General features: G+C 36.4%; 1 protein-coding gene and 1 long non-coding RNA gene across 6 annotated transcripts in view; one reads left to right on the forward strand and one right to left on the reverse strand.

The window, feature by feature from the left end:
- LOC144282353 (uncharacterized) overlaps positions 1–23,982 on the forward strand; it is a 179,181-nt gene that overhangs the window by 141,702 nt on the left and 13,497 nt on the right. Inside the window, exons 6-8 of one of the 3 annotated variants that reach the window (XR_013350771.1) lie at positions 64–131; positions 3,553–3,720; positions 14,863–14,974. This is a non-coding gene — a long non-coding RNA (uncharacterized LOC144282353). Of the gene's footprint in view, positions 1–63; positions 132–3,552; positions 4,729–14,862; positions 14,975–23,982 lie in introns of those variants that run through there. The other 2 variants (XR_013350770.1, XR_013350769.1) reach the window with 2 other exon arrangements.
- The window catches only part of NTN4 (netrin 4), a 124,431-nt gene that overhangs the window by 82,564 nt on the left and 17,885 nt on the right, over positions 1–23,982 (reverse strand). For all 3 annotated transcript variants that reach the window (XM_077845889.1, XM_077845890.1, XM_077845888.1), the window contains exon 3: positions 85–363. In XM_077845889.1, coding sequence (XP_077702015.1) covers positions 85–363 — 279 coding nt within the window. The remainder of the gene's footprint in view (positions 1–84; positions 364–23,982) is intronic.

The following is a 23,982-nucleotide window of genomic DNA, read 5'->3' on the forward strand; positions in this document are numbered from 1 at the left end:
CCTAAAGGAACTTAGATTACCAATGCCCAAAGCTTAAAGTAACTCACAGTTTGTTTCTCATAGGTGAGGAATTGTTTTACATACCACGTGGAATGCTCCTGGGGCCTTGACAGGTCTGAAGCCATCAACAGGTATGCATTGATCAGCATGGCCGTTACAGAAGCAGCTGCCCTTGACAATGAAATCATAAATTGCATAATGTGTAAAATGTTGGGGCTTTGCGGTCAGGTCGTTTCTCTGACACGGACAAGACTGTCGTTTCAACAGCTGCACACGGAGGTTGGTGATTTTCAGCTGCTCCTGTACCTTGGCACTGTAAGGGTTCTCTGCATCATATGGTGGTGACAAAGCTCTGAAAATAACCTATAAAGGAAAAAAAATACCATGAGTATATAGGACTATGTACAAACCCCCAGTCATTTGCCCCATGTAGTCTTGCTTTGATTTATATCTTTTGTCATCTGCAAGTGATAAGGTAAGAGGCTTTTAGAACTTGATCACACAGGTGTGCTGCTTATTCGATGCAGAAGGATAAACTGAGGAAACAGCAGAGTCCTGACTCTTGAGATGAAGGCAGCCGTGGAAAGACTGGGAAAAGCATTCTGGGCAGAAGGAAGAGCAAAGTTTAAAGGCCTTGACGCTGAATCAAGCCTGGCTTTTTAAAAGAACAACAAGGCCAGTGTGACTGAAGTCCAGGAAACAAGGGAAGTTTTTAGAGAAGAGGATGGAGCCAGTACATGACAGATGACAGAGAGTCCTTTAAAGGCCATGGTAGTTATTCTAACTGTAGTAGGAAGGTCATATGCAGCCAAGTGATATTATCTGATTTACATTTTTTTAATTTACATTTTTTAAAAAGATAACTCTTGCTTCTGTGAGGAGAATGGATTATGAAGGCTGAAGAATAGAGGCAGGAGGACCAATTAGGAAGTGACTGCAAAACCAAGATCTAGGTACTTCTATTTCCAAATGAGGTGTGACCCTTTTGAAGACTAATCAATTATTAATTGGAGCCCCTGTTGCTACAAATACTTTTGGTTCTCCTTTCCTGGAGAAAGCTTCCAAGCTTCTGACACATTTTTGGAAGATTCTCGCTAGTAGTAAATATACAGTCCTTCCAGGGTGGATTTGATTTCTGAAATTAGTTAAAAGTCCCTTACATCCCAATATAGAGAGTAAAATGGCTGATCAAGTTAGTTAACAGTACTTTGGTTAAATGTGAAGTATAAGTAATAAAACCGTTTTTCAACATGTGTGTTATAGATAGACTCGAAAGGCAATTGAAAACTCTAGTTCTGAGGAGGAAACCAGAGGGAGGAAGATTCAGAAGGGATGGTCTTTGGGCATGTCCATGTACCTATACATTATATGGGAGTAATAAAAGGAGCCCAGGAGTGGAGTGGTACAAAAACATGTCTAATGGATCTGTTAACTTTGAGGGAGTAGAGGCTGGTGGAAGAGGAAATCACTGCCAGTGGAAACCAATGAATATAAAAAAGGGATTCCAAGCTATCTCATAAAATAAACCAGTATTATAAGGAGGCCAACACTAAGTTATACCATATAATGAAGATTAAAAAAAAAAAACCCAAACAAAACCTCAAACAATCTTGTTAATTTATATAATGAGAGACAAAGCTCACCTGAAAAATTCTAAGGTATCTCTTGATTTTTAAAAGATATTTTAAAACTCTATTTGGAAATATTTTGATAGCCAAGTGGTTTAAAAATAAATTCATTACTAAAAAGTAGGCTTTGAATAAACTTCCATTTTGAGAGAATGTATCTAATAGTAGTTTTCCAGGAAAAAAATTCCTTAAGGTATACTTTGGATAGAAAAATTAATTTTAGAAATTGGTTTTTGCATTGAAAGTATGAAAATGCAAGAATCAAGTGTGCAGTATCACATCTCCAGGTGTGGAAATATGACTTTGGGGGAAGGGGTGATAATTCAATGGATACTCTCCATCCAGCAGCTGGAGTGATTCCCTGCCCCCACCCAAATACCTCCCATTTCTCTCAAAATAAAATACAAAGTCCTTATAACAGCCTTGCCTCATTTTTGTTCTTAGTGCATATTCCCAATTGACATACTGTAGTGGTAGCTCTAATGATTTACCATCTTCGCAGTCTAGAAAGTAAACTTCTTAAGGGTAATCACTAATCCCAGGACAGTGCCTGGTACACAGTCAATAGTCAATAAATTTTTGGTAAATGAATGGGTTATAACATGAATTGATTAATTATAACATTTGGTAAAGGAATTGATTGATTATAACATTGTTCTTGGCATTCAAGGTCTTAAAGGGATTCAGACACTGAATTCAAATTATAGCACTAGGAGGGAAGAGGTAGGAACGTGTATTATAAAAACAGTTATAAATAACTGAATCATTAATCAGTTTCTGCATTTCTAGCTATTTTTGAACTTGCAAAACTTGAAAAAAGTTGTACCCAAAGCTTTAACAATATTCTGCCCCATTTATTCACATGTAAAGTGGGAGAAAACAACATATGGAATAAAATTTTCCAACAAATAATATGTCACCTACTTGAAAGTCAATATAGAGGTACTATCTCTTTCACTTTTTACTTTTTTATTTATTTTGAGACACAGAGAGAGGCAGAGACACAGGCGGACAGAGAAGCAGGCTCCCTGTAGGGAGCCCGATGTGGGACTTGATCCCAGGACCCCGGGATCACGCCCTGAGCCCAAGGCAGACACTCAACCACTGAGCCACCCAGGAGTCCCACTTTTTAATTTTTTAAAAGAAAATTATTTTAGTTAAACTCAATTAATGAACCTATAGTGTATTATTAGTTTCAGAGGTAGAGTTCAGTGATTCATCAGTGGCATGTAACACCCAGTGTCTAGAAGTAATATCTCTTTTAATGAAAGCCTATATCCCAGCGTAATTTTACATTTGAATCATTAAACAAATAAAAAACACCGAATCCATTGTGAGTTTTAAATGGGGCTTATTTTTCATGATACCCCAAATACTGGCACTCTGTTATACATCGGTGAAGAACTCTAAATAAAACCAATAATGTGGCTCCCTCCTGGATTATCAACCAGAGTAATGCAAGGGCATGGAAAAGGCCACAGTGATAACCAAGTTTAAGTGTTCCACCAAAAAGCCTATAGCATACTTCTCTAAATTGCAGCCCACCCTTCCTTTTCCTCAACATTGGTAGCAACTATTTGCTCTCTCTGTTCCTATCACATATTTACCCTTGACATTTACCCAAGTTCCCTCCCCTCAGCCCCCCATATAGTCCCTTCCCCATTAGAATTGCTTAGCACATGCAAGGCTGGAGGAAGACCCATCAAGGTTTGTAGGAACTTAGAAGGTCTCTTGCTTCCTGAACCCAGACTGTGGAAGCTGAATGGCGGCTCTGTGCTCAGTGTGCATGACACCGCAGTTGGCACACGGATATCAGCAGGGAAGGGACATCATGACCCCTGAGGCTGCATGCTGGAAAGGAGACAACAAAGTGCCACAGACACAAAAGTGAACGGGAATTTAAACCATGAAATCTTTTTTCCAGAAAGGAGACGCCTTAATCTGATACTCTGGGAAATGGATCTACCCTTCGTCAGGAAACAGAGTGCGCCAATCCAGATGCTTCAAACTTCTGGCAGGTCGCCCTTTGGGTCCCACCCAGTTTTTCTTCAAACATCTCCAGAAGAAGCCTGCATGCCACTACTAAAATGAAGTAAGAAACAGTGTAGAAGCCCTCCTATCCTATCAGCCACTTCTGTTTTTGTCCCCATCAGGAGCAGGATGTATCTATGAGCCCATCACTGTTCCTCTGTCAAGGGCTGCCTCTGAAGATATGCTCCTGACAAGACATAGTTAGAAAGCCAGAGCGGAACTAAGATCAAGCCTGTTTTGATGTTTCCAGCTTGTTAGTGCTATTGGCCAGGACTTCCTGACCTTATTTTTCAAATTAAGAAAGCTGATTATGTTTCAGTGATTAATACTCTCACTATAGAGAAATCTGTCACTCAGAATGTAGGGGACACTAAGTATCTACAATGAGTTCCCCAAGACAGGCAGAAATAACACCAACTCCACAATATTTTCCCACCTAAACTTCTGTATATATACATATAGAATATAATGTAGACAGCTTTGTTTCAACTTGACAATACTGTGTGAATTTTTTCCAACTCAATAAAAATATCTCTACATCAGTGGTTCTCAAAGTGTGGCCCCCAAACCAAGAACATCAGCATCAAACTGGGAACTAGTTAGAAGGGTAAATTCTATTTATTTATTTATTTATTTATTTGAGAGAGAGAGAGAGAGAGAGCAGGAGGGAGAGGAAGAGGGAGAGAGAATCTGAAGCATACTCTGTGCCAAGCACAGAGCCTGATATGGAACACAGCCCCACTACCATGAGATCGTAACCTGGTCCAAAACCAAGAGTCAGGTGCTCAACCGACTAAGCCACCCTGGTGCCCCAGAAATGCAAATTCTTGAGCCCTATACCAGGCTGAATGTTCAGAAGCTCTGGAGGTGGGGCCCAGCAGTCTGGGTTTCAACAAGCCTTCCAGATGATTCTGACGCACAATAAAGTTTGAGAAACGCTCCTACATAATGTAAAAATCTGTTTAGAAATCCATTGTGTGATATGATATAATTTATTTAACCAGGCTGCTGTTGTTAGGCATCTAGATTGTCTCCAGCTTTTCAATATAACCAATTCCAGTGAACAATTATATAGGTAAAATGCAGAAGTTTATAATAATATCCTGAAGATATATTTCCAAAAGTGAAATCAGTGGTTTCAAGGAAATGCATAATTTAAAAACATAGCTGAGCTTCTGAATGAATCATAGGCCCTTTCCTACCTAATCTGTAGAATCTTCCCATTTCTCTGGTCTTGCCACACTTTCTAAGCCTGGAATACCTCAAACTTTCCTAAGGATCTGGATTTTTACCTTAGGTTATGCCATTTCTTATGCCCAAGTCTAACAAGAGAGATCCTTAAAAAGTTGCGAACAGGTTAGAATTACCTATATGTTTTCTTTTCTGATGCTCACTAATACTGAAAATTAGTTAAAATAGTATTCCATATGACTTATTTTTACTCTGAGATGAAACTTTCAACAGAGTATTAACACGATATGGACAGAATAAGAAGTAGAGTAAATATTAGATACATAATAGTCAAGGGATTCTGTTAGTATCAAACTCATACCCTAAATATTGCTCCATAACTAAAATTTTATCACCTATGTTATTAGATCACAATAACTTAAGAAACTTAGTTATCACATTTTTAAAAATTCTTTTTAGCTACTAGCTTGAGGAATATTTCAGATCCAAGTTGATTACCCATCTTGTGGATTCTGTTGGCACTTGTCTTTCCATGATAGCACTTTCACATTAGTAAATGTTATTGCGTATTTACTTGTCTGTATCACATAATAGACTCTGCTCAATGGGCAGGAATCTTGTTTGTCTGGCTAACAGCTGTGTTCCCCAGCATGTCCCACAGTCTCTGGCATATTATAGCATTTCATGATTACATTGAATGAATAAGTGAATGAACTATTTTTCCAAATAGTATTTTTAAAAAGGAGAAATGAAATAGGGAACAGGATTTAGAAGAATACGGATGCCTGGGTGGCTCAGCGGTTGAGCATCTGCCTTCGGCCCAGGATGTGATCCTGGAGACCCAGGATCGAGTCTCATATTGGGCTCCCTGCATGGAGCCTGCTTTTCCCTCTGCCTCTCTCTCTACCTCTCTGTGTGTGTGTCTCTCATGAATAAATAAATAAAATCTTAAAAAAAAAAAAAGGATTTGGAAGAATAAAAAAGCAAAATGTTTTTACCACAAGTTCTGCACTCCTGATGAAAAGTATATGAACACACACATATTATGTATAAATACCTATGTAAAAATATGTAATACATTTCAAATGGTTTTATGGTTTCCTTTTCTTCAAGAGCACACAAGATCTTTCATATTCTTAAGAAAATGGTTCAGACAGGCATGATTAAGCACCCAGACACATAGAAATATTAGGTCTTTTGGATGGTTTCTGGTCTAGTTTTCTTATTTACTAAAACTGGAAACTTTAGGATCATAACTGCAATCGTTCTTTAATGGGTTTTTAAAATTCTTGAATCTTCATGTTCTCAAGAAAGCATTTTACTTTCACTGGTTTTTCTCGTGTTTTTCTATTTCATTTTTGCTTTTACTTCTATTACTCTCTTTTACTTACTTGCGTTTAATTTTCTCTTCTTTTACTAGTTTTTTTTTCTTTTACTAGTTTCTTAAAATAGAACTGTAGATCATTGATTTGAGGCCTTCCCCTCCTCACCAAATACTTCTTCAGTTGTATCCAATAAATTTTGATATGTTGTGTTTTCAGATCAAAATCCTTTCTAATTTCCCGTTTCATTTCCTTTTTGACCCATGAATTATTCAAAAGTATGTTATCCAATTTCTAAATATTTGTAGATTTCCCTGATACCTCCTGTTATTGATTTCTAATTTAATGCTTTTGTGATCAGAGAACATACTTTGTATGATTTGATTCTTTTATATTTATCAGTATTTGTTTTACGGTCTATCTTGATAAATGGTCCTTGTGCCCTTGAAAGGATTGTGTATGCTACTGTATTTGGTAAACTATTATATAAATGTTAATTAATTGGGTTAAGTTGGTTGGCAGTATTAATCAAATCTCTGTATCCTTACTGATTTTCTCTACTTGTTTTACCAATTATAGAGAAAAAGACCTGGAAAACTCCCAACTATATTTTTTCAACTCATCTGTTTCTTCTTGCCGTTTTTGCTTCATGTATTCTGAAGCCTTGCTATTAGGTCCATAAACATTTAGGATTGTTATATTCTCTTGATAAGTTAGCTCCTTTATCAATATGAAATGTCCCTCTTTATCTCTGGTAATACGCTTTGATCTGAAATCTACTTTTTCTAACAATAATATAGTCACTACCAAAAGCTTTCTTTTATTAGTGTTAGCATGGTATGTCTTTTTCTATTCTTTTACTTTTATTTTTAAATTTATTTTATTTTTTTAAGATTTTTTAAAATTGTATTTATTCATAAGAGACACAAAGAGAGGCAGAGACACAGTTAGAGGGAAAAGCAGGCTCCCTGTGGGAAGCCTGATGGGGGACTTGATCCCCAAACTCCAGAATCACAACTTGAACCAAAGGCAGATGCTCAACCACTGAGCCACCCAGGTGCCTCCCATTCTTTTACTTTTAACTGAATTATGCTTTTGTATTTAATTAATTAATTTATTTATTTATTTATTTATTTATAGCAGTGGGTGGGGTGGAGGGAAGAGGAGAGAATCTCAAGAAGACTCCCCACTAAGTATGGAGCCCAATGTAGGCTTGATCTCACAACCCTGAGATCAAGATCTGAGCTGAAATCAAGAGTTGGACACTTAACCAACTGAACCACCCAGGCACCCCACCCCAGTTATGTCTTTATATTTAAAGTTAATTTCTTGGGGCACCTGGGTGGCTCAGTCAGTTAAGTACCCAACCCTTGATTTCAGCTCAGGTCTTGATCTCAGGGTCCTGAGCTCAAACCCCATGCTCCCAGCATGGAGCCTACTTAAAAATAAATGTGAATTTCCTCAGTTGCATCTTTTAAAAAATTTTATCCAATTTGATAACCTACTCCTTTAATTGGAGTGTTTAGATCATTTACATTCAATGTGACTGTTGATATGGTTGTGTTTAAATCTGATTTTTGGTTTTTGTTTATATTCTATTCCTCTTTTTTTTCTATTGTCTTTTGGATTGATAATATTAGGGTCCTTTTTATTTCCTTTTTTGTTTATTAGTTGTAACTTTAAAAAAAAAACAGTGGTTGCTTTAGAGTTTATAGTATACATCCTTAACTTAATACAGTCTATCCTTAGGTACTATTTATTACTTCACATATAGCATAAGAAACTTAGAACACCGTAGTCCCCTTTCCTCCTTTCAACCAGTGCTCCATTGTTGTCATACATTTGACTTCTATATATAATACAAACTTCAGAACACATTAATATTTTTGCTCTAACAAGTCAATTATCTTTTATTTATTTATTTATTTATTTATTTATTTATTTATTTATTTTTATTTTTATTTTATTTTATTTTTTAAGTAAACTCTATCTCCAATGTTTGGGCTCAAATTCATGACCCCAAGGTCAAGAGTCACATGCTCTAAGCCAAGTGTCCCTCAATTATCTTTTAAAAAGATTTTTAAAATAAGAAAAAAAAGTATTTTGCATGTATCCACTTATTTTCCCTTTTTGATGATTTTCACTCCTTTGTGTATATAGATCCAGATATCTATTTGACATCATTTTTCTTCTGCCTGACGGACTTCTTTCAATATTTCCTGTAATGAAAATCTGCTGGTTAATGAACTTTTTTCTCTTCTATGTCTGAAAAGTATTTATTTCATCTTAATTTTTAAAAGATATATTTACTGGGTATAGAACTGTAGGTTGATAATTTTTTTTCTATCAGTACTTTCAGGACCTGCCCCACTGTTTTTTGCCTTGCTTTGTTTCTGTCAAAAAGGTTTCATTCTTACATTTGTTCTTCTGTTCATCATGAGTTATTTTTTCATCTGGCTGCTTTAAGATTTTCTCTTTATTATTTCTTATTAAACAAATTAATTATGATGTGCCTTGGGATATTTTTCTTCTTGTTTCTGTGTTTAAGGCTTGTTGTACTTCTTGGATCTGTGGATTTATAGTTACAATCAAATTTAGAAAAACTACAGCCTTTCTTTCTTTCTTTCATTCATTCATTCATATTTTTTTCTATTCCCTTCCTTTTTCCTCTCTCCTTTGTGGACTCCAACTACACATACATTAGACTGCTTGAAATTATTCCTCAGCTCACTGATTGATTGATTGATTGATTGATTGATCTGTCTTTCTTCCCCCATGTTTCATATTGAATCACTTCTATTACTCTGTAGTGAACTTCACAAATCTTCTCTTCTACTAATCCCATTCGATGTATTTTTCTTTTTTCCTCCATTCAATGTATTTTTTTAAATTTTTATTTATTTATGATAGTCACAGAGAGAGAGAGAGAGGCAGAGACACACAGGCAGAGGGAGAAGCAGGCTCCATGCACCAGGAGCCCGATGTGGGATTCGATCCCGGGTCTCCAGGATCGCGCCCTGGGCCAAAGGCAGGCGCCAAACCGCTGCGCCACCCAGGGATCCCAATTCAATGTATTTTTCATCTCAGACATTATATTTTTCAATAGTGAAAGTTCAGCTTAGATTTTTGCTATATTTTTCATGCTCTGCTTAACATGGTCAATCTTTCCTCTACACTCTTGAACATAAGAAACATAGTTTTTTTTTAAGATTTTTATTTATTTATTCATAGAGACACACAGAGAGAGAGAGAGAGAGAGAGAGGCAGAGGGAGAAGCAGGCTCCATGCAGGGAGCCCAACATAGGACTCGATCCCGGGCCATCAGGATCACACCCTAGGCTACAGGCAGCACCAAACCACTGCGCCACAGGGGCTGCCCAAGAAACATAGTTATAACTGTTGTAATGTTCTTGACTCCTAATTCCATCATTTGCATCACTTGTGGATCTGTTTCTATTAATGTTTACATTCATTATGGGTTATATTTCCCTGCTTTTTTGCATGGCTTGGTTTGTTGCAAAATGCTGTGAATTTTATCTTGTTGAGTGCTGAATACTTTTGTATTCTTGAGCTTCCTTCTGAGATGCAATTAGATTACTTGAAAATAGCTCAATCGTTTTGAGGCTTGCTTTTAAGTTTTGTTAGGTGGGACTGATGTATCCTTTAGTATAGGGCTAATTCTGCCCTTTTATTGAAGCAGTACCCTTCTAATTACTATTACAAGGTTGAATTACAAGATTTTCCACTCCAGCTGACTACTCCTCGTCCTTATAACCTCTGAGGATTTGCTTCTTCTCTCTTTTAGGGTAGTTCTTTCTTTGGCCTCAGTAGTTTTCTTACACAACTGTGTTTATCAATATACTGGAAGTCTCTTCCAGTATTCTGCTCTCCTCTCTCATACCCTGCCTTGCAAACTCTAGTCATCTTTCCTTCCAGACTCTCAGCTCTTTAATTAAAAAAATCCATTAGCCTCCTCCTAGGTTCCTGCTCTCTGCACCCCAGCCTGGAAGCTCTTTCCAGATAATAAACTGGGACAGTCATAGAGCTCATCTCATTTGCTTTTGCTCTTTCAGGGATCACTGTTCTCTGCTACCTGATATCCAAAATCTGAAAACAGTTGTTTCATATATTTCATCCATTTTTTTTTTAGTTGTTTTAGGCAGCAGGGTTAGTTTGGTTCTTGTTACTGCATGTTGGATAAGAGCTAAAGTCTAAAACACAAAGGCAGCTTAACTTTTCTGAAGTACAATTTATAAAACTGTAACTCGATTAAGCCCTTATTTTTTTTAAGACTTGTTTATTTGAGAGAGAGAGAGACAGCACAAGTGGGAGGGACAAAAGGAGAGGGAGAGAGTCTGAAGTGGACTCTGTTCTGAGCATGGAGTCTGATGTGGGGCTTGATTCCAGAATCCTGAGATCATGACCTGAGCGAAATCAAGTCAGTTGCTTAACTAACTGCACCACCCAGGTGCCCCAAGCCCTTATTTTTATATAAAAATTTCTAGAAATGACATATTGACTTTTTAGTAGAGATTTTATTTATTTGAGAGAAAGAATGAGCATGGATGGCAGAGGGAGAGGGCAAAGCAGGCTCCCCACTGAGCAGCGAGCCTGATGCAGGAATGATCCCAGGACTCTGGGACTATGACCTGAGCTAAAGGTACTTAACTGACTAAGCCACCCAGGTGCCCCTGGGAGTTTGATAATAATAGAAGTATGGTCAGATTTAGTAGATTAAAAATCCTGGAAAAACAAATTAGTTTTCTTACTGGTATCTCAAGCTAAGAAATGTGAAAAGTAATTTAAAATATAAATATCTAAATTTTCTAAGTTTCTTCAATAATTCTATTTTAGGGGATCCCTGGGTGGCTCAGCAGTTTAGCGCCTGCCTTCAGCCCAGGGCATATCCTGGAGTCCCGGGATCGAGTCCCACATCAGGCTCCCTGCATGAAGCCTGCTTCTCCCTCTGCCTGTGTCTCTGCCTCTCTCTCTCTCTCTCTCTCTCTGTGTGTCTCTCATGAGTAAATAAATAAAATCTTTTAAAAAATAATTCTATTTTAGTAATTTGTACCTTTTAATAAATGGGTAACCCTCACTATAACTTTCTTTATAATTTATGATACCTGTTATACTTGTCTATCTTATATTTTTTATGTTTATGCTATGTTTTGATTCATCTTTATATTCTCATCTAATACCATGTCTTATAGATTCTCAATAATATGTATTGGGGCACCTGAGTGGCTCAGTTGGCTAAGCTTCCAATTGAGCCCCATGTTGGGCTCTACACTCTGCATGGAGTCTGCTTGAGATTCTCTCTCCTTTCTCTCTCTCTCTCTCTCTCTCTCTCTCAAATAAATAAATAAATAAATAAATCTTTAAAAAATGTATTGAAGGAGTGAGTCATTATAGAATTATGTTAAGACAAATTTATTTTAATTTTGTGATATAAGAATAATAATATAAATAAAATAAAATTGGGCACCAGGGTGGCTAAGTTGGTTGAACATCAGTCTTTGGCTCAGGTCATGATCCAGGGTCCTAAGCCTCTGCCTCTCCTTCTTACTCATGCTCCCTTTCTCTCAAAAATAAATAAATAAATAAATAAATAAATAAATAAATAAATATTTCAGAAAAGTAAAGATTAAAAAATGCATATATAATAAAATATTCATATAATGTGCATTTTATTCATAAGAGGATATACTAGGTACATGGTAATTCACAATAAACTATTATCTTACAAAATATCTTACTACATGCTAATCTTATACCATATTCAACATGACTAGTAAAATTTTACTTTATAGAAAAAATGAATTTAATATTAGTAAAAATTAAAATACTTTTTGAAGGGCACCTGGGTGGCTCAGTGGTTGAGTGTCTGCTCAAGTCGTGATCCCGGAGTCCTGGGATCAAGTCTCCCTCTGCCTATGTCTTTGCCTCTTTCTGTGTCTCTCATGAACAATAAATAAAATCTTTAAAAATAAATAAAATAAATACTTCTTGAGTGCTAAATTTGAATAATGTATTTTCAGGAATAAACTTACACCCACTGCAAGAATGACAGCATATTTAGAGAGGAATCCTGGATCTCTGGCCTAATATAATAAAAAGACAAATCAGCACTAAAAATGATTTCTGTAGAAGAAAAATAATCATAGTTCTTCCTTACTCTATTTAAGCCCAGTTAGAATAACATCTATATTGAGAAATATTTCCAATTGTATTCATTTGTTTTATGTGGTTGTTTGCTAATTGTTTACAAATAGCATCTGGTTAATTCGGTTAAATATTGTTACACATTGACAACTGTTCCATTTCTTGTTAGGTGGATGGTATACCTAAGACCTAAGCATGGAAACTGATATATTTATCTCCATTTCTACATTTATCAAGCTTCGTTATCTACTGTTTATTCAATATCAAACCTGATATTAAATATCAAGTTCCTGAGATTTAGTAGGATTCACGCATTCCAGTTCTATATTGTCACCCCACTAACAAGGAAGGTTTTATATTAATTGACTTCTGAGGCTAGTTGTTGGCACCATTTAAGTTGAAGTCATAGGTATTTGAGATGAAAAAGCACAGGTTCTTTGAGTGAGTACATATATCCTAGTATGTTCTTGAAACAGGTTTCCTGCTTTTTGGATAGGCACCTTTGAGAAAATATGTGACGTTTCAGGCTTTTAAAGGGTTTCAGTGAGTGGGAGTTTGGGTTTCATGGAGGGAGAAGGCTGGACAAGGAGAAGATAGCATAATTGACAGGTGGGCGTCTGCAGCTGAGCAGCTGGTTGGTTTAATTTTAGAACATTCGTCCTTGACTGTGCCACTTTAAGTGGAGCACCTACTTGTCTTGAGAAGTGTGTCTGTCTCTTGGGCAGGACCAAAATCCTTTTTGCTTACATTCTGGAGCATTAGGCACCCTGTTTGATCAGATAGCCCACCTTTTAAAGTGGGAGAGTCTTATCTACTCAACTAGTCCTTCTAAGATAGGACAATATAACCTAATAAAGCTTTCAATGGAGCAAGCTGAGGAATGCAGTGCACTCAAGTGACTTACTTGTACGATAATAACCTCGATTTGGAAGTACACAAAAGCCTCTTTGCATGTTTCAAGGGCATATTTACAGTTCTAAAGTGATGAAAGGCAGCTTCTTAAATATCTTCAGGGGCAAGGAAAGTGACAGAACTGCAAGGAAGGACAAGAAACAAGAGAGAAAACCAAAATAAAAATAAAGATTGGGGCTAAAAATAAAATATAAAAATCTCCAATACATTTGGAATCCTAGCTTTTCCTTTTTCCCTCAGTACTTGGAATCATAGGATTTGAGTGTCAGAAAAGTCCTTACCAATGAATGATCTAGTCCAACTAGAGAAAACTGGGGCACAGAGGACTGAAAGTGACTTGCCAAAAGTCAACCGACAGGCTTGTGACAGCTATGACTGGAACCCAGTTTCCTGACTTCCAATCCAATGATTTTTCTACTATATCCCACTCTATACATGTTTGGCAGCTAGCCATTCCTGGATTAAAGTTAAATTTAAAATTAAAGAAAATATAACATACGATTAAAGAAACCTGTGCTTAAAGAAAATATAACATACAATTGATCACACTTCCACTCGTCTTCCTAATAATGGATAGACTAACAGTACCTCCTTTATTCTAGTAATGGATGTAACTAACCAGATCCTTGATAAAAGTAATGATACTTGCTTCCAATTGGTTCACAGGGATGCAGTGAATTTTTTAAAAAAGGTATCATATGTAGAAATGCCTTTGAAAAAGCACCGCTCTTTATAAATACAATTGATTAATAGCCTTTTCCTGGGGGCCTGCCTTGTTTTTGCCAATCTTCTTTCTTTGAGCCCTATCAGTGAATGCAGCTCAGTGGCTAGGATTCATTGATGGGCCTCTTCAATGCGGATTGCCTGTCTCCCTGGGTAACTTCCCAATCTTGATCACCTCTGTTTCTTATCACCATGCTTGTTTGGCCCACCATTCAGAATACACTCTACTTCACCTTGGGTCACCAATACCTTCTATTTGCCTGACTTGTGCTGCCAATTGCATGCATAATCTCTTTGCTTTCACAGTGTCCCATCACTTCCAACTCTTGCTCCCTCTTTTTGTACCACTTTATACTCTAATCATACTGGACTCCTTTCTGTTCCTAGAAAGCTCTTTGGTCCCTCTCCCTTCCTGGTCTTTGCTTTCACTATTCCCCCTGTCAGAAATACTTTCCACCCTCTTTGTCATTGACACGCACTGCTCTACTCCCTTCCTTGGCCCACTCTTAACCTGTCTTTTAGATGTCATCTTAAATGTCATTTTATTCAGGAAGCTTTCTTCACCATTCCTCTCCACTGCAAGCCTACATGAGATGTTCTTCCTAAGTGCCACCTCAAGCACCTATTATTTCTTTCAGTTGTAGAACTTAACATGTCTATTTTAATTGTTGTATTCCTTTCTAGACTGTCAGTTTCCCTTGCAGAGTGCCTTTTCTGCTTGCCCACTGCTGTATAGCCAATGCTGGATAAACATATGAGTCAACATGTTTGTCAAAAGATCATACTCATGCTTAATAATGATTTACACTTTATGAACTGCCTGTATTTTTATTTATCTCATTTCACCCTTACAGTAAAACTATGGTATAGTGTTATTCATTCCTATTTTTCAGATACGGAAACTTTGAGAAGATGTTCATTGACTTGTCCATGGTCACCAAGTTAGTAAGTGGCAGAGCTAGCATTTGAACACAGGTTGTTGGGATCCAAGTTTGATATTATGACCACTAATAATAATAATAATTGGTTATGGAATAATTGAAGATCTTAATAAGGTGATCAGGGGAGTGAAATGATCAGAGCTTCCTTTCAGGAGAATAAATCTCACAAAGAGAAGAGCATGAACCATGGTGGGAGAAGGAAGGCAAGGTGAGCAGAACAGCCACATGTGAGGGGCAAAGAAACGAATATCAGAATGAACACCAAGGACTAAAGGCTAAGCCTTAGGGGCCACTCATAGTTAGAGGGCAGAAGGGAAGAGACAAGCCAGAAATAATAATAATAATAATAATAATAATAATAATAATAATAATAATAATAAAAGGATCAGGGTGAAATGTAGGAAAATAATGAAAATTCATCATTGTAAGAGCCAAAGAAAGTGAGAATGCACAGACAGAAAATGTAATTAATGATGGCAAATGCAACTGAGGAGGCAAGAAAGACGACGAAAACTTTTGGGGTTTGGCTGGCTTACAGAAGACTTTTGAGAGCCTAAATGGAATAAAGGACAGTCTGTAGAGCTTTCAAGAAAGAATAGGGGACAAGGAAATGGAAGCAAGAAAGAAGTGATTGAAGAATTTTGGCAGTTTGTTTATTCATTCATCAGTTGCTCGACATTTGGGTTATTTGCAGATTTGGGCTATTACGCATAAAGTGCTATGGGCATTCACACAGAAGTCATTGTGAGAACATAAGTTATTTCTCATGGGTATTTAGGAGAGGAATTGCCAGGTGGTATGGTAAGAGCATATTTAACTTTATAAGGAACTACAAGCCTGTTTTCTAAGGTGATTGCACTATTTTGCATCTCTACTAGCAACGTATGATAAAAGGTTAGCTGTCATAATACCTTACCAACACTTGTTATTGTCAGTCTTCTTAATTTTAGGCTTGATAGTGAATGTAAACGGTGTCTCATTGTGATTTATTTTTATTTTTTATTTTTTTTCATTTGTTTTTATTTAGGTTTGATTTGCCGACATATAACACCCAGTGCTCATACCATCTCACTGTGATTTTAATGTGTGTTTCCCTGTTAACTAATGGTGTTGAACATCTTTTATCTGCTTATTTGACATACATCTTCTCTGATGAAGTGTCTGTTCAAATATTTTGCCCATGTTTTTTCCTTATTGTTTCTGAGTTAGGAGTTCTTTATAAATTCTGATACATAAATATATATTCAGAGGTATGATTTGCAAATATTTTCTCCCAGTCTGTGACTTGTCTTTTCACTTTCTTAATAGTGTCTTAAAAGCAAAAGTTTTAAATTTTTATGAAATTCAGTTTATCAATATTTTCCTTTTACACTATGTGTTTTGTGTGCCATCTAAAAAATGCTATCTTCACTCAAGGTCAAAGATATTCTCTTCCATGTTTTCTTCTAGAAATTGTATAGTTTCAGCTCTTACATTTAGGTTTATAGTCCACTTCAAGTTTATTTTTCTGTATGATGTGAACTGAGTGTTGAGATCTTTTTCTTTTTTGCAAATAGATGTCCAATTATTCCAGTATCATTTGTTGAAAAGACTATCCTTTCTTCATTGAATCACCTTGATAACTCTGTTTGATATGGTTTTCTTTATAATTCTTTTGTTTGAGATTTGTGGAGCTTCTTAGATCTGTAGATTTACCATTTCAGTCAATTTTGCCTACAATCCTTTTAAAGATTTTTTTGGTCCTTTGTTTCTCCTTTTAGACTTTAGTTACATGAATGTTGGACCACCCAATATTGTCCCACAGTTTACCAGTGCTCTTTTTATTCAATTCTCTTTTCTCTGTGTGCTTCATTAGCTTATAGTTTCTAGTACTCTGCCCTCAGATTCACCAACCTTTTTTCTGCACTATCTCATCTGCTATTAATTCCTTGTAGTACATTTTCATTTCAGATATTGCATTTTACATCTTTGGAAGTTCCATTTGGGTTTTTTTATATCATTTATTTCTGTCTTCAACATGTTTGTTGAATATGTGAAATATATTGATAATAGCTGCTTTAATGCCCTTATCTGCTTATCCTACCAGTTATGTTATTTCTGGGTGTGTTTCTATTAATTGATTTTTCTTCTAGTCAGAAGTGATGTTTTCATGCCTGTTAATTTTTGAATGAACATTAGACATGGTGAATTTTATATTATTGGTTGGTGGATTTTGTTGCATTTCTCTAAGAAGGATTAGACTTTGTTCTGACATACAGTTGATTTACTTGGGGTCAGTTTAATACTTTTGAGGTTGTTTTAAATTTTTAGGATGAATCCAGTCTAGCTTTTATTCTAGAGCTAATCTAATTCCTCTACTAAGGCCATCTGAGGACTCTGCACAGTGCCTGTGAATTATGAGGTCTTCCCACTTTGGATAGTAGGAACATGAACTAGTCCCTATCTTATGGGAATACTAGGAATTGTTTTTTTTTTTTTCTTTTATTTATTATTTATGATAGTCACAGAGAGAGAGAGAGAGAGGCAGAGACATAGGCAGAGGGAGAAGCAGGCTCCAAGCACCGGGAGCCTGATGTGGGATTTGATCCCGGGTCTCCAGGATCACGCCCTGGGCCAAAGGCAGGCGCCAAACTGCTACGCCACCCAGGGATCCCAATACTAGGAATTGTTGAGCTAGCTATTACTTTCTGGAGGTTCTTTCCCCACTCTCATAGAGTTTTAGCTCACACATACACACTTCAGTATTTACCCACAGATTTGAGGAGCTCTCTACAGATCTGCAGATTTCTTTTTTTTTTTTCTTTTTTCTTTTTTTTTTTTTTTTGCAGATTTCTCCCTTTATTCTGTACCCTCTTCTCCCGTATTGTGTCCCACAAATCCTAGCTGCTTTGGCCTCTTTCAGCACTGATCTCTGTCTCCTCAACTCCATGAGACCATTGGACTATGGTTCCCTTCCTGTGCTGTAGCTTGGAAATGCCTCCTTAGCAAGCTGGGCAATCACAGGGCTTGCCATGTTTGTTCTCCCTGTCTCAGAAATCAGTCTTATGCTATCTGTTGTCCAATGTCTGAAACAATTGCATCAGTTGTTTTTTTTTTTTTCTGGTTTTCTAGTTTTTTTAATGTGAGAAGGTACTTATCATAGTAGTTAATACTTCAGGAGCAGAAGCAGAAATCTCATTTCAAACTGATAGCTTCCAAAATGTTGCAACTTCTGAAGTGTCAGAAATGAGAGAAAAGGAAAAACTTTTCTGATTTTGAGGAGATCCATTTGAATACTTAAATATAATTATCTTTCTTTCTTATTCCTTCTTGACCCATGTCACCTTCCTTCCTAAAGGGTTGAGGAATCTACTTGAGGTTTTTCCCTTGAGCAAATGACACATGCAAATGAAATTGCTTTTGATATAATTTGTTGCATTTGGAGGTGTACTTAGTACTTAAGTAGCAAAAACTATAGTGTTGCTGATATCCTTTTTTGTCTAAAGAAGATGAAATTATAACATCTCTGGAAGACAGTTTTGCTTACTGAATTAAAAGTTCCTAGGATTTCACTTTGTCTCTGCTACCATTCAACATGATCAGAACAAAGCTATTTATACTCTTTTATGAGTCAGCCACTTAACTGTAATATCAAGGTAATTTAATGAATAATGTGAAATTATGCATATAGTAAAAGTGAATTTTCCTGCAGTAGGACAGTACAGATATTCCTTTAAATGAAGGGCACTAAAGAAGTCATCCTTGGATTTCCAGTTTACTCATAAAATCTAGTCTCATTAGAAAAAAAGATAAATTGTTAATATCTAAACATTGTTAATATCCAGAAATTCTCTGGATCTGCCTAACTATATTTACATTTCTATAAATACATAGTTCTTATCTTTTATCTCCTTCTTTAAGAGTAAGACAACTTTTAAACCCTAAAAGGGCCAAATGTGAATGAAATTACCCATTGGGGCAAAAGTTTGCAGCCATTTTTTTTTTCACATTAAAGGCTTTAAAATGTTTTTATCCTCTTCTGTTTATCCCTTCAATTAATTTTCCTTATTAAAATGCATGTATATATGCATTAAAAATAAACATTTTGTTAAAAATATTACAATAATGTTAAAAATAAACACTTTTCCTAACTGGATGCCACAGAAAACCATAGTTGGCAATTAGTTTGACTTTAAAACTAGCTTTCTTGTTGAACATGTGTGTGCCAATTGAGGGATTTCCATAATGCAAACCCTACATTAGAATGTGCTTTCAACTTTTTATTCAAGACAACCAAAATGTCCTGATTAAGGTTTAAAAAAAAATCAAACTTTAAACACTGTTACCCTGGTGGGGAGATTTTGGCTACCAAACAAATAGACTTCAAAGGGACCTCCCAACTTTCTATAAACCACAGACAAATGTTTGCTATTACTGTAGTGCTTAGGTAGCCTAGGGCCACTTAGTCCTGCATTTGTAGGAGACCTTGAAGATAGGATTAATCACTACCATGAAAAGTTTTTCCAGTAGAGATGAATCTCATATACCTTTTCCCATTAAGTTCTAGTTTAACATTTAAAGATTAGTTACAAGAGTTAAATTAAGGAAGAGAACCGAAAGCTGAGACTTGCAGAAATAAAGACCAGTAACTGGCTTAAAAAGCAAAAACAAACAAACAAACAAACAAACAAACAAAAAACCCATATATTATTCTCTCTACTTTGGCCTACATGTAGTAAGTTACAGTTTGACTAAAGGACTGGTGGCCTAACTTATGAGATTCATAAATAGAAAACAATAAATTCTTTAAAATTAGTCTATGTTTTCTTCTGCTCCAGAATAGAGGTTATTTGGAGAAGAGCTAAAAATACAGAGTTTTTCAGGATGATTAAACCATTGGGCTTACAGAGCAAAAAGCCCATGATAGAAATTCTGATGTCTAGAGAAAAACAGGCCAACAAATTCAGTCTCATTTCAGTTTTTGAGAATTTCTTTCTCATACATTAGAAAAGAAAAAAAAGGTATTTTCAACCTGGATAGATTGCAAACTTGCCAGTATAAATTCTAATTGTGTCTCTTATCATTAGTGTCATTTTTGTTTCTAAAATTCCAGGTCTCTGTGACATTAAGCCTTTTAATAAAAGAATCACTTATTTATTAATTTAACCATGACATAACCGAGGGAACACTTCGTGTCAGGCATTGTGCAGAGTACTCTGGATAAAAAAATGAGTAAGAAAATCAAGAATACACAGGATGTCAGTTGTCTCCTAATTCTTGAAAACTGAGCTCTGTCAGAAGTGCTGCTAGAAGATAACTCAAAATAATTTTTAAAATTAAAAAAAAATCAGAGAACATAAGGCCATTTAACCCAAATTTCTCAATGCAGAACATTTCCTCTAGAAGAGCTGATACCCATCCATTCTCTGCTAGATTCCACACCTTCATGAGGCAGCATGTTTCTTTTTTTTTTTTCTTTTACATGGTTCTAACTATTTAAAAGTTTCTCTGTGTTAATCTGTCCTCTATAACTTCTAATACTGGTCTTGGACCTACACAAAAATAAACCTATTTTATCTTCAATAAGGAAGCCCTTCAAATATTTAAGGCCAACTATCAGCTTAATTTTCATTCTCCAGGTAAAATATTTGCGGCATTTCATATTACAAAATTTCTAAACTATATGGTTGAGTAGCAAATGACCTCAGTTTTATTTATATGTGTGAGCTACCAATGACAACATTTTCCAGACATTTTCCTCCCTAAGATGTCAAACAAACTCTTAATTTCTGAGCATTCCTTTTTCTAATTTTATTTTATTTAATCCAAATGCATTTCAAAGTTTTTTTCTATAACCTAAGCAATATTCAGATTTTAAAAAGATTTATAGTACTTACAATACAGCAGTTTGGGAAGAAATGAGGTTGATGAGTGGAGACAGTAGGGTGAGAGGAAATAAATGAATTCTCTATTAGAATATCATTTATGAAACCTCTTCAGCACCCACCTTCAATCATGGTAAAACAGGGAGGCAAGATTGTAATTCCAATGTCATTACTTTGGGAGATGAGGAAGAAGAATCACATTTACATCTCAATTGAATGTCGTAAAATCTGCATATTTCCATAACATCTGTCATTGTTTAGTTCATGAAAAAAATAATATTTCTGGTTACGTGCCAACTAAACTGACAGGCAAACTGACAGGTAAGGCTGGGGTTACAAAGGGTTGGGGGCCTAAGGGGAGGCTGCAGCAGTCTAAAGATTCAGTAGCTCCTAACAAAAGAGAATCCATCCTCCTTGCGATCTGAGAGAGGGGGAGAAGGAAGAAGCAATCCGAATGATGCAGGAGACTGGCTGGAAAGTGACCAGGGGATTAAAATGGCCTTTGAGGACAACAGTACTAGGGGCTAACTCCATAGGTAATGTGTCCTCTTGATTACCCTCACACCACCTCTAGACCATCTAGAAGTAGCTAAATGCTTTATCAAGTAGACTTTTTTAAAAAGGAGCAGAAATAATTTATCATTGAACTCTTAACTGTGAATTTCCACGTGCACCTGGTGCATGTTTCATAAAGTTCTAGGAAAACAAGCGTGTATGAGTCCTGGTTACATCCTTTCAAACTGATAATCTTTTAACTATAACTCCCTAACTTATACAGGACCTCAGGAGAGACTTTTTGAGGCATATTATTTTCAGATCATTACTCTTAACAACATTTCTGCCACCACATAATCACAAAAAGTATATGTTCTTAGCAAAAGGATAAAGGCAGGTCCAAATAGGGAATCCAGACAAGAGCCAGGAACCTAGCTGCTTGCTTGCTCTGAGTTTGCTACCAAGCAACCTCTTACTAGAATCACTGGGAAATTCCTCCTTGAGTTTGAAATACTGACAAGGTGTATAGGTGGATACATTTTTTCCCCCAGTTTTGATAAGCAATTTTACTTTAGGCTCATATTTGTGCCTTACTGTAACATTGCCATCTAAAAATATCTTTTAAAACTTCATTCCTTATCTTGCACTTGACATAATATAGTTTAAAAAGAATTTGTAGAGTCACAGTAGATATGTAGGGCTAAATATGGAATGAAGAGACATGAAGTGCCCTTTGTACATCTGGTTTGTTCATTCTTCTCTAAATCTAACTCCTTTCCAGTCTATTTTTGCCTATGAAGACCACCTGGCTACTGCTTTAATAACAAGCAAATAATTCTTTATATTCACTTTATCTACTATTAAATGACCCAAGGCTAATGTTCTCTGTCTGTCTGTCCAAAGGTACCAAATAAAAATACAGACCTTCAATGCTCTTGGAAACGCGGACAGTTGACCAGTGTTAATATGCAAAGACCCCCAACTCACAAATGGTTTGTGCTCTACATTTTTTTGGCAAATCATTGCCTAGGCTTTAGAATGCATTTTGTCTATTTTTGCTTACTGCTCTATCCTCAGAGGTTGGTATAGTGCTAGACACATAGTAGGAAGCCACATATTCGGCTGAATGACTAGATAAACTGGCCCCCAAATCCTACTTCACTAATAATGTAATTGAATTATATTATTATTATTAATTAGTATTTATATAGTACTTAGCCACTTAAAAAACACATTTATATATGCCCTATCTTACGCTTTCTCACACTGATTCAATTTACAAATGAATCTAAGGCCCATCACTTAAAGAGAGAGGCTATTGAGAGGTCTGAGTGAGAGATAAGTGAGTTTGAGCTAAAGTGGTGCCAGTACAAGTGAGAGCGAACTTAGAGACAGAACCACCAGAGCCTGGTGATGGACTAAACATGGGCCTTCAACTCCTGCACTTGTGCTACCACGTTGCATCTAGTGCTATTTTGTAAGCTACAGATAAAATGTCATTTTTATGATTACAAAATAGAGACTTGGGGAGTAGGGACTCATTTCTTTTTTCCCCCCGCCACTCTTTTCTTCAACAGTGAAGTGACTTCCTTTTGCTCAAGGGTTAAGAAGGATCACTCACTTTGCAAAAAACAAGATCTCCCCCCAAAAAGATTATACCAAAATTGAGGGCTCCTGCCCCGCTAACCGGAAGACCTAATGTGACTACCTAAGCAATGCTAGCTAGGTTCCCAGGACCTGTGCTATTGTAGAACTTTGGGTCTAAAGGAATTTCTTAGTCATTTACTCACTCTATGGCATAATCTGTGCGTTCAGAGGTGAGTGAGATACTCAAGTCCTAAACCAACCTTTAAATCTGTACATGAATCCTCCCTGTAACATCTCTCGCTGGGGATCACTTAGCCTTTGCTGAAACCTTTCTTGAGATGAGAAGCTCAAGGAACTCTCCTTGTCTCTTGGATACATCTAAGTTTTTAAGAAAGTCTTTCTTTGGTCATATTCTTGCCTCCTGAAAGCATCAGAGTCCATTTAATCCCTCTTCAAACATCTGAAGAATGCTAGCAATTCCTGAACATCCATAAATCCTCTCTCATAAGCAAAATATCCTAAGTTAATTGTTCATTATATAATGAGATTTCTAACTGCTCTCACCCGTTCTTCTTGGCTTTCTCTAAATAGGAATATCTTGCCCTGAACATAATATTCTAGCTATGCTTTGGTGAGAGAACACAATAGAAGGACTAGTCTCTCCTTTGTTTGAAACATTATTCTATTAACGTAGCCTAAGATTGCACTAGCTTTTACAGCAGTCATAATATATTGTTGGCTCACATTGAGATTACAGTCCACTGAAACCCTGAGGTCTTTTTTCACATGAACGGCTGATAAGTTACACCTCTCTGGTGGTAGTACAATTGATGTTTGAAAAGAGGAATTTACATTCATCACCATTAAGTTTAATCTCATAAATTTACCCAAGAATTTTTCACACTGCTCCCCGAGTTGTCTTCCATAAACACTTCTGATTAGGCTATCCCTACCCAGAAGAGCTATTGATTGGTCCCCACTACCTGCAGAATCCAGTCTAAAATATTGACACACTAGACCATGTATAATCTGACCTGATTCTCCAGGGCCAGCCTTATCTTTCTCCCATCCCTCTCCCTCCCTCACGCCCTACCATACCATAGGCTCCAACCATTCTGAGGGTTGG

The sequence above is a fragment of the Canis aureus genome, chromosome 13, assembly GCF_053574225.1.
Source record: "Canis aureus isolate CA01 chromosome 13, VMU_Caureus_v.1.0, whole genome shotgun sequence".
Classification (NCBI taxonomy): Eukaryota; Metazoa; Chordata; class Mammalia; order Carnivora; family Canidae; genus Canis; species Canis aureus.